Below are 17110 nucleotides of genomic sequence, written 5' to 3'. Positions count from 1 at the left end.
AGATATGTGTTAGGCTTCCTCTCCATATGAGAGTCGTACTGCTGAGGCCTCCATATACATATTGCATGTTTCAGGCTTCCTCTACTTTCAGAGTCATCCTGCAGAGGCCTTCATGCAAGTAGCAAGCTAGCTTTTGTCAGTGTATGTTGTAGGCTTCCTCTCCATTTGAGGGTCGTACTGCAGAGGCCTCCATATACATATTGCATGTTTCAGGCTTCCTATACTTTCAGAGTCATCCTGCAGAGGCCTTCATGCTAATAGCAAGCTAGTTTTTATGTTGGTTATGTAGTAGGCTTCCTCTCCATATGAGAGTCGTACTGCAGAGGCCTCCATATACATATTGCATGTTTCAGGCTTCCTCTACTTTCAGAGTCATCCTGCAGAGGCCTTCATGCAAGTAGCAAGCTAGCTTTTGTCAGTATATGTTGTAGGCTTCCTCTCCATTTGAGAGGCGTACTGCAGAGGCCTCCATATGCATATTGCATGTTTCAGGCTTCCTCTACTTTCAGAGTCATCCTGCAGAGGCCTTCATGCAAATAGCAAGCTAGTTATGTGTTAGTATATGTACAGTAGTAGGCTTCCTCTCCATATAACATGTTGTGGTCGCCAGGTTAGAGGTCCTACCAGGCCTTCCTGGAGGTGAGCTCCCTTTAGGCCCTCACAGGCCTCCTCAGTGTTTTGAAACACAAACACTGGGTAGATCCATGGATCGAGTAGAGAAACTCCCCTCGCTGGCAAGGGTCGTAAAGCACTATGCTGAGTCATACTCTCCAGGATGTCCCGTCTCTGAGATCCGGCTGAGTGGTTCACTGCCTGCTTCGCAGTCCCTCGGGTTGGATGCCTTCCAAAGGCAAGTGTCCAGAGGCTCTGTCTTCGGACAGACAGGAAGTGGCCAGACTTTAGTGTCTTATGTAGTGACACCAGGTCAGGCCTGCCTGGTGGCATTTCAGGTGGCACGTTCCCCTGAATAGTGACTGGCTGGGGTTCCCTCGGGTCCCCTAGCCACATTCCCTAGAAGGGACCCTTTCTAGTTTTTGAATTGTGGTCCTAGGCCTTTGAGCTGGCCCAGGTAGACCTTCCTTTAAATCTGTGGAGGTTTTTCTTGGTTCCTTTAGCTTGGGCTATGACCGTAGGGAATGCTGTCACTGACAGCCCAGTGTGACCTGAGGGCATGCACTCCCCTTAGCATGGTGGCGTTGGTATATCGTTCCCCATAGCGTCATTCTGACGTAGTGTAGAGTTCCCTTTCGAAAGGGAACGTCTCAGGTTACGACTGTAACCTATGTTCCCTGAGAACAGGGAACGAGACACTACGTCTTTCTGCCATGCCTCGGGGCCTGCCTGCAACAGTCCCTTCAGACGATAGGATGTTGTCTTGTGTGCAAGGCTCCCCTTTATACATCCAGGTCGCGCGTTAATCAATCAAGCTGATGATTCACGGGCTGTCGCCGGTCAACATGATTGACGTGAGTTGATATTTGATTTCAGACACCTGTCACGCCTGAGGCGTTCCCCATAGCGTCATTCTGACGTAGTGTCTCGTTCCCTGTTCTCAGGGAACATAGGTTACAGTCGTAACCTGAGACGTTCTCTATATTAGTATTTACCTCAGCTTGTGGAAAAGCTGATGAAATTTTGATTCATGTGGCTTTCTCATTACCACCTGTGTTTTGTGATAATTGTCAGAGTATATTGTTATATTAACATTATTTCAGTTAATGAATTATGTCTTTTTTTATTGAAAATGTAGGTCAAACAAAATGTTGCTACTGTATTTTGTACAGTAAAGTTGTGAAGGGTCAGTTGTGTCCCAAATGCAGTCATCTTGCAGCATAGCCTCTCTCTCTCTCTCTCTCTCTCTCTCTCTCTCTCTCTCTCTCTCTCTCTCTCTCTCTCTCTCTCTCTCTCTCTCTCTCTCTCTCTCTCTCTCTCTCTCTCTCTCTCGCTTTCTCTCTGCCACACTGCAGACACATGCCTGTAAACTCAAATGCTGATCACAGCTGAATAATGTGAGAATGACACAGCTCAGAGCCCTTAAACCAGCTTATGTCACGCACGGCATGCAAACCAATACATAAATGTGCAGCCGCATTACATAACCAAAGTCCAGCCAGAGCCACTCCTGTGACATGATGATGAGTACACTGAGGATATACAATCTTCAACCTCAGCACAGGGGCCTGGGACCAATTCTGACAGCTCCTGCTGAGCTATATGCGCATAAAAACAGAGCCAAGCAAAAGAGCCGCATGACACCTCAACACGATCGTCATCAGGATATGATGAAGAATTATAAACTCTCCATTGGTGAAAATTCACTTTCAGGTCATGGGGATGGTGTGTCAGACTCTGCTGGGGCTAGTTGTCACATGGGACATTTTATAATATTTGAGAGTTGTGAATTCTATTCTTCAAATCAAAACTCCCAATATCCTCTTATTTTGTTAATAGCTCTTCTTGCTAACAAAAATAAAACCAAACTGACAAACATATAGAAAATTCTCAACATTAATGATACATAGAATAATTAAGGTAGCCTACATTTTAATTGAAAGGTTGAATTGTGTTCTAATATGACAGCATTTTTATATACAAAGAAAAAAAAATGCTGTCATACATATATAAAATAACCCCACCTTGGCCTGAGTAAACTTGGCCTGGGGCCATCTCCACTTTATATAATAAAATTACTCTTATATTCTGAATTCAATTGAAATGCAAGGAAATAATCTACAAAGAATTTGACACTTCTAAGAGAGAGAGAGAAAACCTTCAACAGACCAAACAGGCTTTTCGATTTAGTTTTCAATTTAGGTTTCGGCCTCAGTGGTTCCATTTTCAGACTCATCTCACAAAAGAATTGTTTTTTGATTGTGTGAAAGCTGTGCTTTCAGCATAATATGCAAATAAATACTAAATTCATTTCATTTTGCTCACCTAACCGGGGTTTATACAAACTCTTAGGGTGAATTTTATGGCATCTCAAGCACTCCTCATGTGAAGGCATAATGCAGCCTTCTAAGATAAATGTGTTTGGCTTTACTGCATCCAAGACAAAGAAAGAGTGTTTAATTTGATTACATATGTACTTTAATCAATCTACTGTAACTTATGATGATTTTACACAATATTTCTGTTTCATCTGTATATGCTTTTTTTTTTTTTTTCAAATCCAATGTTTTATTTTAGTAGTTACACCCTTATTTTTATGTCACGTTCAATGTTTTTCTTGGGTCAGGTGGTCGTGACGAAATTGAAGTGATTGAAATTCTACGTACTATACTTTAGCAACATAAACATGTGCTTTGTGTGAATGAAATACAGAACTGCTACCTATATCTTTCAAAATGAGTCACTTATTAGGTTCCATTTCATTTTCGAGAATCTGCCTTAAAAGCCAAGAAAACTTCTGGTGTTATTTTCTGCATAAATACGCTTCTTTCACATGTAAATAAGGCTCATTTTTGAAAGACTTGATGAAATATGATATGAATAAATCATACTCAGTGGGGCCAGATAAAATATCTGAGAAGAAATGGTAAACACTGTAAATCAGCCCTGTAAAACCCTGTCAAGACACACTACTGGAAATTAACGCCATGATGAAAGTGAGCCGGTCTGACCTGCATTTCAAATCTGCTGCGTTGCTTGATTAAATGAGGGGAAATATTAATTTTGGTAACACTTAACTCATGTCACTGATTCCTTGTTTTGTTTTATGACTTTTAGGGGTCGTTTAGGGGCCTTTTCAACTAGAATAGAAAACTTTTTAGGTGTTTTTGTCATTCATTTGCATGATGACAATGACCTTTTGGGGGCATGAAAACAAAAACTTTTGAAAATGAGTTTCAAAGTGCAAGCTTTTGAAAATGATACCGTGTCTCATAAATTATCGTCTCCGTGTAAACTATAAAAACACGAATTTGTGAAAATGGTGAATTCACGCACATGCATATTACGTGTTCAGTCTATAGGTGCATAGTGTTTCTTTACAAAGTGGTATCGCCAACTACTGACCTGGCATGAATATTAAAGCATTATTAGTTGTTTTCGTGGATCTGTGTCAATCGGGATTGTTTTGAAAACGTTGTCGTCTATATGCGGAAAAACGGAAGGGAAAAACGTCTGTACTTTTTTTACTAGTACATTGCTGTTTTGTAAACATACCCTTAGTGAATAGGTTTTTTTGGTGTAATGATGGTGTCAAAAATCTGCAGAACACTGCGGCTGATGCGACTGCTGTGATAGAACTGTAATCTAAAGATGGATCTTGAAATATGGCAAACTGTATAATATCAGAGATGCTCAACACCAGCCTGAGCCTACAAGATATACCAACTTCTGTCTGTGCCTAAAAGCTCACGATCTGCCACAAAAAGTATGTAAACTCACTTTTAATGTGTTTGAATGGAGCTCTGACTGCAGCACAAGCGATTTGACATTGCTATAACAAGCTATAACTCTAATTACACATAATCAATGATCATTGCTTTATGCGCGCCATAAGTCATAATTCCAGTCCTTTTTTTGTCAAAGAGAAGCAATAATTCATTCTGTGCACCGCAATGATTTTTCCACAGATAAAAGGAGGTCTTTGACACAACACAAAGAAAAGGTAAAACTCCCTTCACTGTGGTAAAATCTCTGTAACGCAAACGCATGGCATTGGGTCCCTCCATAAGGGAATTGATTTTAAACAATAACTTAAATGTGATTTGTGATGAACACATTTTTTAAAGATCATAATTATTTTGGATTAACATGAAGCTGCAGTTTCACAACACATGAATCCAACTTATAAAAAAAAAAGCTGCAGATCTCTTTTTTTTTTTTTACTTACCCTTTTAAATCTAAAACCTGCACATGCAAATCTTTGTGGCATCATTTTAGCTATATACATAAACCTTTAAGTTTTTAAGACCTGCAGTGAGCTATGAGGTTGTTAATCGAATGTTATATGCGTTTGCATATTACCCATGATTCTGCAGATAAATCTCTACCAATCAGAGAATTGCAATTAGAAATTCATGCCAAAAGAACACTTTAATGCCCTAACGCTCCTAAGCACCACACATGATGTAAGAGTCAGTCTCCCTCCTAAAAAACGTATATATTTGTGAATTTAATATGCATATTTTGCAATAAACATAAAATATATAGTTTCAATTCAATATAGTTTTTAATTCAAAATCGTATGTCAATTGCGTAGAAAAGTAATAGCACACCTCAATAAGCTGCATGATTTGAGGTATAATTCATGCATGTTGTGGGACAAGTTATACACTAAAACACCACTAATAATTGAAATTAAAGTTTTTTCAGACAAGAAATATAGTTCATTAGTCTAACTGTTGGTTGTGAACAGCTGCTGAGCTATAATACAGAATGTGTGGTGATCGGTGTGTATGTACCTGCGTTTATCAACTGCTTTATCCAATTAGAATTTTCAGTCGGAAGAATCTGTTTTATAAGATATATTTTCATGTAGTCCTGGATATGTTTTACACATTTCTATTTTTACACAGTGCTCTCAAATCAATTAGCACTGCCATCCAAACAAACATTCAACAGTTGTTTTCAGTCAACAAATGTGTTACTGTTAAATCATTGTGATCATCCTCTCTTTCAGGCTAATTAGAGCTTTTATTATTAAATACTAAGTACTATTATTTCACATTATATTTACAAAATTCCCAGTAGTTCTTGGCATGTAAACATTTAAGAAGATACAATTCGGTACACTGAAGTAACTCCAGGCAAGCGCACGTGTCATAATATAATCTATAGATGAAAATCTGACACGTGACAACCTGGACAGCATTACATAACCTGATATGGATATAGATATACTAGATTCCTGCATAGATCTAAATGCTAGGACTTTATCTTAGATTTGACTTCAGCTCTTGCATAAGTAGCCATATGATGAATAGTTAATGAACTCAACATCAAATTATCAAATTATTGATGAATCTGTAGAGTACGTAACCCTGAATATATATTATGGTGAGAGCAGAAATGCATGGCTGTACTTTAAAAAAGGGAGTAATGCAATCTTGCTTCTATAAGATGTCATATGATATGTCAATAGCTGATGAACACAAATTAGGAAAACAATTTTGTGTAAGGTTAATAGGCTGTTCCTTGTTTAGAGCATTACCCTGTAAAAAGTGTTCAGTTCACTTACTTAAAATTATTAAGTAAATAAACTTAATGCTTATGTGAACTTGACAATTCCACATAACTTAATTTTTTCGATTAAGCATGACGTTTATTTACTTAATAATTTTAAGGCAACGGGTTTACTAAATTTTAAAGTAAAGTCAACTGTGTGTATATACAGTATATGGCCCTAAGTTTGTTCAGTTCTTTGTCTTGTGCTGTTTCTGTCACACGTTTGCTCCTGCTATTTCTCCTATTTTGGATTATCTTCTTTGTTTTGTGATATCAATAAATATTATTGATTTAGCATTTAGATCCTGCTTCCTCATCCCATTTCCCTCATCGGCCGTGACATTATTATTACTACTAGTAACTATTAAATGATAGTGTACAATACCAACACTGTGTACAAAGTATAGCTATAGTATGGTGTAAAAAGAAATCACAGTATCAATAGCAAAAGTAAAAAACTGTGAATTGTGAAGAACTTGGTACCTAACATTACATTTACCCCAGGAAGTCTCGGACATGTCTTTAGTTAATTAGAAAAATCAAAAACGTCTCTATAGAAAATTGTGACACATACATTATACATTTTTGTAAACTATAAGCAAGTTATGACAACCATTTAAATGACTATATCTCAAACATTATTAAAACTTGTACTTCAAAAAGTAGAACTTTTTAGAAACTTTATTTCTTAATTTAGTGCATACAACTAAAAATGTGTTTCTGGGTCCAAGCAACTCAAAATGATTGAGCATTTCATTATCACAGAATTAGTGCTAGTTTTATGAAAATGTTGATTTTACAATGTGCTCAAATTTAGTATGTTGAAAGATAATTAGGTAGCACTTTATTTTAAGGTGACGTAGTTACACATTACATGCATAATTACAATTGACCCTAAACCTAAACCAAACTCTAACCGTAACTCTGTAATAAGTACATGTAGTTAATTAATATTACTCAGTACTTATTTGATTAAGTACAATGTACATCACGTTAAAATAAAGCGTAACTGATAATTATTATATTGTAAACACTGTTTGACTTTATGTACAATGTATATACATTATTATATGTGCTGGTATTGCCTTATGAACTGTGATTACATTATAAGTTGCTACAGTGTGTTCATAATGTAATACGTTTTTTCATACAATAACCAATTACATTATGTGAAAACATTTTATTGCATTATGAGCTAAAGATTTGTATTACGTTTTAAGAAAATTATAACATTATTAACCTTTTATTACATTGATAATGTAATACTTATTATATTATGTGCTGTTATAACATTATGCTTTGTTATTATATTATGAGTTGATACAGGGCTAGTTCTCACCCTCGTGTTGTTCTGAACCTGTTGCTGCCATTATTTTCAATCATTCAATCTTCAGAGATAAATATTTGACTATACTCTTGCCTCAAACACTTAGTTGGCCTTACGCTATCTCTGTATACACATTTGCTACAATTGATGGGTTGATATTTTGGATGCTTTTGTAGGTCTGATGGAAACCACATGAAGCACATCAAAGATTGAACCTCTTCCTGATTGCTTAGGATCCTCTCAGGAGTCTCTTTGCACAAAATAAAAAACTAATTATCGGGACTATAACTATACTCGATTAAAAATGTTCCTCACCGATTCACTGGCTGACATGCGAGAGTGAGGATAGTGGAAATATGTGGAAATATTGGCTTCTTGTGAGTCGAGGTTCATTAGCTGTATAAACATTATTACCTTACTGGTCAGCCTGAAAGTTCAATGTAAAAACAAAAAAGAAGATAAAAGATACACATTTTTCTTTTTTCCTCATGTTGTTTGGCTTTACATTTGAGGTATGACCATGTACTAACAAAAGTGAATGTTTTTATAATTAAAGTTGACTCTGGACCTTTATTTACTCATTAAAAACCACTACATTAAAAACCTTTATATATTGCATGTATTAAAGGGATGGTTTGGAGTAAAATCAACCTAGGGTCCTTTGCACCATGACCTCGAGCCAAACACCCCCCCAGAAGCCTTTTTTCCCTTGGTCGAACATTATTAAAGTTAGAGCTTATTTAGAGATATCAGCCGAATGGCTTAGTGCAGGCGCTAATGGATCCTATAATGTATCTCGTAAAATACCCCACTAAATATTATATCATATTTTTTTCCGAAGTGTTGACAACTTAGTGTTAACTAATAATTGTTGCAAACCGGTACTAACAAAAAAAATATTAGTGCATTCCTGGAACGGGGCGTCGTTACACTACATCCTTACATCCAACGCAGTGCTGAAGTGCCAACTAGTCTCTCCCTATGGAGGATCCCTTTACCACTCTACAGATAAAGCGTTGTTGGGAAACTCAATTCGCGTATCTACCCTGAATTGATCAAATAAAATAAAATTCTGTATCAAAAATTATAAGGAAACACCAGTACTTTGTTTAGGCTTGATTTGTAGGGAATTCCAAACCTGCGCACATATATTCAAACGCACATAACTATAGAACCAATTCTTAATGCGCATGTGAACGCCATCAGCGTTTCTCACAGGTTCACGTTTAAAGTCTATGTGGAGAGAATTGTGTCGTCTTAGTGGCCCCTAATTTAATAACAAATGATTGTTGCGACGGAAGCGAATCAATCATAACTAACCTTAGCTGGAAAATAACTTTACTAAAGAACCGCTATAAAGCCAAAACAATCTCTGTTACCATAAATTATACGTTTATCTCTGTAAAGCTGCTTTGAAACAATCTACATTGTTAAAGGAGAACTCCAGTCAATTTTAACATTGAGCTATTAATAAAAATGATATTATTTCAGCCAGCGCACATACCTGTATTTTCTTCCTGTTTTCGGTCGAAGTCATAGGTAACTAAACCTATGCGTGTGAACTCGACAATCGATTACAATGGACTTCGACCGAAAACAGGATGTAAATACAGGTATGAGCGCTGGCTGAAATAACATCATTTTTATTCATATCTTTCACATCTACTGCAGTCAGATTCACCCATGTTCACTCTGAAGGAATCACTCACATTAGCTGTGCACTTGTAATGACACATCAAGGATGTTAAGAGGCTAAAAGCAGGTTTAAAACTTGCCCCATTGAAGTCAACAGGGTGCAAATTTTAAAAGGAGGATAACACGGTGTAGGCAACACCGATTTTTGTCATTGTTCTCTGTATTGACAGCACTCCAAATGTACAAAAAAATGAGCTCAATGTTAAAATTGACCGGAGTTCTCCTTTAAAAGCGCTATATAAATGAAGATGACTTGACTTGACTACAGTAGTACAAATAGGTCCTGTACTCATAAAACGAGGCATTGGAAAGTTTGTAAGTGCATCAGGAGTTTATTTAAATAACACTTGCCTGATGGCTAATGCTACCGCTAACCCACATGCCGAGGTCACTTCTGTGATTTCGGAAAAGCCCGTAAAAGTCCTGGCAGAAAGCGATGCATAAGTCAAGTCAAGTCAAGTCATCTTCATTTATATAGCGCTTTTAACAATGTAGATTGTTTCAAAGCAGCTTTACAGAGATAAACGTATAATTTATGGTAACAGAGATTGTTTTGGCTTTATAGCGGTTCTTTAGTAAAGTTATTTTCCAGCTAAGGTTAGTTATGATTGATTCGCTTCCGTCGCAACAATCATTTGTTATTAAATTAGGGGTCGCTAAGACAACACCATTCTCTCTACATAGACTTTAAACGTGAACCTGTGAGAAACGCAGATGGCGGTCACATGCGCATTAAGAATTGGTTCTATAGTTATGTGCGTTTGAATATATGTACGCAGGTTTGGAATTCCCTACAAACCAAGCCTAAACAAAGTACTGGTGTTTCCTTATAATTTTTGATACAGAATTTTATTTTATTTTATCAATTCAGGGTAGATACGCGAATTGAGTTTCCCAACAACGCTTTATCTGTAGAGTGGTAAAGGGATCCTCCATAGGGAGAGACTAGTTGGCACTTCAGCACTGTGTTGGATGTAAGGATGTAGTGTAACGACGCCCCGTTCCAGGAATGCACTAATATTTTTTTTGGTAGTACCGGTTTGCAACAATTATTAGTTAACACTAAGTTGTCAACACTTCAGAAAAAAATTAAATAAAAAATGTTGGATATACTGGCTTTCTGACAGGACTTTTATGTGCTTTTGTACTATTGTAGAAGTTTGGTACCATTCCGGGAATTATTAGTGGGGTATTTTACGAGATACATCATAGGTTCCATTAGCCATTCGGCTGATATCTCTAAATAAGCTCTAACTTTAAAAATGTTCGACCAAGGACAAAAAGCCTTCTGTGGCGGGGTGTTTGGCTCGAGGTCATGGTGCAAAGGACCCTAGGTTGATTTTACTCCAAACCATCCCTTTAACCATCACATTGTGCCGTTTTATTTGCAATGACATCACAGACTGACATCATTGATCTTTTCCTCTTGCAGTGTGCAATGTTGATTACTGATCTCACATTTAATTAAACCTGTCTTCTTATCAGTTTACCTCCACATGGCTGCTTTTGCCAAACCCGATGACTTCAAAGCTAAGCTTAGTGACGCTGGGCCTGTGCTAGCACTAACTAAATCACAACAGCCATTTCATTTCCCGGGCTTTGTTATATGCTGACTATACTTATCACTGTGTTGAAATAAAATCAGCTCTCTCACTGTATTTATCTGCAGTAAAGGTTACCAGAGCCTTCTTAAAACACTGAGAATGAGCATCTAAACTCATAATGCTCAGAATTACTGACACTTCAAATCTACAATTAATACATTTATTAAGATGGTGAAAAATATCTTTTGTACACAGTGGGAATTTATTATAGCCTGAAGATAATAATAATATTTTTTTTCCTAATGGTGTCAGAAATACATAGATAGATGTTTATTGGTTGATGGATGGATGAGGAAATCCACTGTCATGACCACGTTAACATGCATTTAACAATTTGGTCATATTCATATTTTGTATAGTGTGTCTTGTAAATACATAACTGATTAATATTCCAGTTTCTAGAAATCTGAATAAGACATATGCTTGTATTAATCTGATTATTATAATCTGATACTTAATTCTGTATCATGTTAAATGAGAAATAACAACGCTCACGACCAATTCGTACATATTTTACGAGGTAGCTTATGAATTCGTTTGTCTAAACCCCAGTGATGGGTAGGTTTAGGGGCGGGTCAGGGGTAGGTCATTTGTACGAATTCATACGAATTTTGGCAACTCGTAAAATACGTACGACTGAGCAAAAATATGCATCTTGATGAAAATGATGTGCATGTAAATGTGATCACTGAGTTTGTAAAGAACAGTACATGCAGTACTATGCAGCATATGGATTTCCAATATTTCAATCCTGTTCTGACAATTGAACATTCCATGACCTGTCATTTCAAAAGGCTGTGTTTTGTTGGGTTCAGTGGTGCATGCGCAGAGCTTTAACCTTCCCCCATCAAATCAAAAGAGGGCTATCTGTCCATCAGAAATTCATTTCAGTGGGTGTAAAGTATTTGAGTAAATGAAGTTTGTTACTGTACTTAATTATCTTTTTGTCTACTTTGGAGTTTTACTGAGTATCAAAGATATTAGCAACTTTAACATTTTTGAATAATAATATAGGCCAACTCTTTACTCCAACACATTTATGATCAGTATTGCAATTAATTGTTACATTTTGCATGGCACCTAACTTTTTCTGCAGCAGTTTATTCCAACCCGATCTCACGGCTATTTGTACATATTTTACAAGGTGGCTAATTCGTATGAATGACCTACCCCTGACCCCACCCCTAAACCTACCCATCACTGGGGTTTAGACAAATTGTACAAATTAGCCACCTCGTACTCACTCATACGAATTAGTTGTGAGATAGCATTGTTTATTCTGCTACAAAAGAAGTGATATCGCCATCTACAGGGTATTTAAGGTACTGTATCTTGTGCGTTTTTGCCCTTACTCACCCAAACTTGTCAACAAAGCTACTTTACGCGAATGCTAGTGCATTAGCAGGTAGCAGCTGAATCGCAGGTTTTTAATTTATGAGATGAGGATGAAACCATCACGTACAGTGCAAGTAGGCTTTGAAAATAAAATGTGATTTCTCTCTTCATAAATTAACTGTTTCTTGTTTTTGACTGGCATGTCTCTTGAGGACTAGTGCATCCTTGAGTCTACATTTAGTATGCGTAACATACTTAAGTACTGTTAAAATCAGATACTCTAAGACTTTTACTCAAGTCGTACTGGAATTGGTGACTAGTAATTTGTAATGGAGTCATTTTCACTGTAAAGTATCAATCTGTGCTTTTACTCAAGTATGGTTTCAGGTACTCTTTACACCTCTGCTATAAAGTAACAAAAACAAGTCCTTATAGCCTATTTATGGAAGCTTGTTTCGGCCACAAAAAAAAAAAAGATAATTGCGACTTTTTATCTCACAATTGCGAGTTTACATCTCGCAATTCTGACTTTATTTCTCAGAATTGCGAGATATAAAGTCAGAATTGCGAGATATAAAGTCACAATTGCGTGTTATAAAGTCAGAATTCTGACTTTTTTTCTCGCAATTGTGACTTTATATCATGCAATTCTGACTTTATATCTCAGAATTCTGACTTTATATCACGCAATTGGGAGATATAAAGTCAGAATTGCATGATATAAAGTCGCAATTGCGTGTTATAAAGTCAGAATTGTGAGATATAAACTATTCTAAGGTAAAAAAAAAAAGTACGTCTTCCACCCCCCCCCCCCCCTTAGAATTGGGCTTTATATCTCACAATTCTGAGAAAAGATGTCAGAATTGCGAGATATAAACTCGCAATTATGTGTTATAAAGTCAGAATTGCGTGATATAAAGTCAGAATTCTGAGATATAAAGTCAGAATTGCGTGATATGAAGTCGCAATTGCGAGAAAAAAAGTCAGAATTCTGACTTTATAAGACGCAATTGCGACTTTATATCTCACAATTCTGACTTTATATCTCAGAATTCTGACTTTATATCTCAGAATTCTGACTTTATTTCACGCAATTCTGACTTTATATCTCGCAATTCTGAGAAATAAAGAATTGCGAGATGTAAACTCGCAATTGTGAGATAAAAAGTCGCAATTATCTTTTAAAATGTTTTATTCAGTGGCGGAAACAAGCTTGCATACTATTTCAAGCTAGTGACTGCATGAAAATCTTTCGGTGCGATGCTAAAGTGTACATAATTTGTAACAACCTGCTAGCCTAAACGTGTTCTGTTGTTGACATTACGTTACATTACACGTTCATCAATTTAGCGTACAGGTATTAGAGACATCAGAAATAAAAGTTAGGTCCATTTTATCATCCATTGGAGTCACAGATGCTTCATAGAATGGAACTCTTTTGAGGCCTTGACTATTAATACTGAGAGACAGGTATGTCAGGTTTGATCATTGTTGCCAGCAGACATTTGAGGGTTCAGCAAAAACAACACAGGTCCACAGCTGTTTTAAAGATATGCTGATGTTTACTGCTACTGCTGATGTTAGTGTGTAATGCCTCTGATGAGAATCATATTGCAGTGCCTCTAAAATTGTTTAGACTTGAGCCGAATTATAGTCCAAGAATATCTATCATAAGTTTTAGCCAAATGAAAATGTTGTGCAGTAGAAGAAAAACCCCACAGAACTTCCCCATTTAAATACAGTGATATTGTGGAAAATACTTTTGAGGAGCATATTGTAAATATCCTAATTGTATATGTTATTAAATTGTATAATGTAAGTAGAACAATTTATTTATTAAAATCATCTTTGTTACAGTAAATTGTACTGTTAAGGTGGTATAAGGCTTCACGGTGGACAATGGTGTAAAAGCAATGCCCACATGAAGACAAAACACCAGAGTACACACAACATAAACACTCTAAATTTACATGATAACAATAATAATAATAATAATAATAAAAAAAACAAGCTTTTTAAATATACAACATAAACAAATGTGACGTTTTTTTGTGCAGGGAAATAGCCCTTTCTCAAATTAAGGACACAAATCATATGTTTACCTATAAAAACAACTTTTTGTTTACCAATCTTTTATTGTAATATACAATAAACATACTGCTTTTATACGCATTCTTTCCTTTCTTTACTTTTTATACAGTGTAAGTATCAGGTTAATAACCACTAGGCCTATATAAAAAGCAATAAAATGATCCTGGACAAATGTAAAGAAAATGTAAAGAAACTCTTCTAAGATTTTACAATTTCTGCAGCTTTGTAAAAGTGTCCTGCAGCAATTTATCCATATAACGTATGCAGGGTGCAAAGATAAACAACATCAAACTGTAAAAACTGCAGTGGATTTGTATTTACATTATTCTTAGCGAATTATTTGATTCGCTAAGAATGGGTTCCAATAGAATGGGTTCCAAATTATGAAATTCCAACAGGAATCCTGTACACATTCCTATATGGTTTTATTGACTAGTTCATGCTATTTCCAACCAAACCAATGAGAAATCTGATGGAAAATACAACGCATGTTTGAAAAAAAAGCTTTGTTAAATCTTGAACACTGAAATATTTGCCGTTGCGTTTTCACATTTTGCACTTCAGCACAACTTTACACCGCAACGGTCAGATTTCGACATTGTTTACATGCACTGTCTGTCTCCACACCTTTAATTCAATGATTTAACACACATGTTGGTAGTATTCGAAATAAATAAAGCGATACCCACCTCTAGTTTGCATAAACTCGAGCTTTTAGATCGCGACTTTCTGCGCAGGTAGACGGAAAACCACCTTCTAACAGTAAATTTGCGCATGTTCGTATCCATTGTCCCGGTTCGGCTGCTATACTCAAAAGACAATTTATCTGTCCAGCGTTTAAATCCAGATCAGCACAGCAGTGGGGATTTACAGTCGCCTCCCCTCCACTAGCCTAATCCATAATGCTCACTTATGAGGGGGTGAGGCCATGACCAAGCCAAGCATGCAGGTTCGGGCACGGTTGCTGACGCTGACCCGTTAGTTCGGTTGTGCACGGGAGAGATGACGGGAGCTGTCCTCCTCAGAACCACCTTTACACCCGAGCTGTAGGCTACTGAAGAGCCCTCCCCAATCACTGAGATCCTTAAAGCTGAAGCGTCGTTTTTTATGTTCAAATATATAGGCAATTTTTAAATAGGCTATATATATATATATTAGGATCTTTATATCTTTATATTTATATATAGGCCTATATATATTATAAATCTCACACTCCAGGTCATTCTCACCCACAACAAATTCTGAAACCACGGACAACCCTATTTTTTTTAAATGGCTATCACATAAAAAGGTTTAGGCTGGGACCGAGCAAATAGCTAATTAAAAGTTTTCTCTTGGACTGCACCAGTGTACATTCAATTCCATTTTCCCTGCAGTCTCTTCATTTTCAGTGATATCGCTGTCTCTCACGTGTGTGTGTGTGTGTGTGTGTGTGTGTGTGTGTTTGTTTACTTTTTTCTTGTAGGCTATCTGTTACTTTTTCATTAGCATTTATGAACACAACTGTCTCCACCTTGTTGCAAAACCACCACCTGCATTGTAATTTGTTTGCACATTATTACATTTATTTTAGTTAAAATTAAAGTGTTACATTAGCCTACTACCATGCGTTATTGTTTTATTTTAAAATGACTTAAATACTCTAGATTTAGCAATAGGCTACTATATTTTTTAAATTGTCTAAATGTAAAATTTAGTAGCCTACAATAATAACTACATCATGGCAGTATCTTTATAGAAAGATCCTAATACTTAATCCTAGAACATGTGATTGCATTATCATGAGGCATATTTTTACCTTACAAAAATGAACCCTGGTTTTATTATTGTAAAAGTATAGTAACCATGTTTATTTTATAAAATATTTTGCCGGACTGATTACCATTTGACCCGCATGGCTCAGAGTGGTGTAACAATTAACGGGTAAAGGCCACACGCAGATTAAATTAACTAAAAAATGCATGTTTATTAAAGTAACAATTAAGGAAGTATATCGAAATTTCATGTTCCCAGAATGTTCTCAGAATGTCCCCGCTGGTGTCAAGGACGTCGCCTAGTAATGTTCCCAGAACGTTACGAGATGGTCATGATGTAGAATTCTTTAACCCAAAGCTGGGACAGAGATGGGTCTTGTGCATTTTGCCCACTTGGGTCCCACCTAGTACCAAGTGCAATCCTACATGAAATCTATCTGGGCAATTAACATGGGGCCATTATGGAACCCGCGGACAATCCCATACAGAGCCCATTTTTCAGCCTAATTCAAACCCACATGGGCCCCATATACAAATGTCGGCCGGGTTAAGCTGGGACCGAGATGGGTCTTGTGCATGCAGCCCACTTGGTCATCACTACATTGGTTACCTATAAAGTTCCGTATTAATTACAAGGTATTGCTACTGACTTATAAAGCCCTAAACGGCTTAGCTCCAGTTTATTTAACCGATCTTCTATCGCCCTATAATCCATCGCGCTCTTTAAGGTCACTAAATTCGAGGCTTTTGGTCATATCCAGATCAACCAAAGGAGGGAGATCATTTTCACATTTAGCTCCAAAACTCTGGAATAGCCTTCCTGATACTGTTCGTTGCTCAGACTCGCTCTCCCAGTTTAAAACTAGATTAAAAACGCATCTCTTCAGCCAGGCATTTATATAATATTTTTAATCTTACAGTTAAATCCGGCCTCTAGTTCATAAACGCCAGAGGAGAACTGGCCCCCGACTGAGCCTGGGTTCTCCCAAGGTTTTTTTTTTTTCTCCATTAGGTCACCTGATGGAGTTTTTCGGTTCCTTTCCACTGTTGCCTTTGGCTTGCTCAGTTGGGGATACTTAATTTAATTAATCAATCAACAATACTATTGATCAGCATTACCAAACGTGGAC

The 17110-nt window shown here is 36.8% G+C and overlaps 1 protein-coding gene across 1 annotated transcript in view; it reads right to left on the bottom strand.

Moving 5' to 3' along the window:
• Positions 1-15014, bottom strand: part of rps6ka2 (ribosomal protein S6 kinase, polypeptide 2) — a gene marked incomplete at both ends in the record, with an annotated part of 67670 nt that extends 52656 nt beyond the window's left edge. The window contains one exon of the mRNA XM_081350909.1: positions 14916-15014. Within this exon, the coding sequence (XP_081207035.1) occupies positions 14916-15014 (99 nt within the window). The remainder of the gene's footprint in view (positions 1-14915) is intronic.
• Positions 15015-17110: the final 2096 nt, after the last annotated feature.

Source organism: Scardinius erythrophthalmus, assembly GCF_964197995.2.
Source record: "Scardinius erythrophthalmus genome assembly, chromosome: 21".
NCBI lineage: Eukaryota > Metazoa > Chordata > Actinopteri > Cypriniformes > Leuciscidae > Scardinius > Scardinius erythrophthalmus.
Note: the sequence above shows the minus strand (reverse complement) of the source record. Positions and strands in the feature narration are given on the sequence as shown.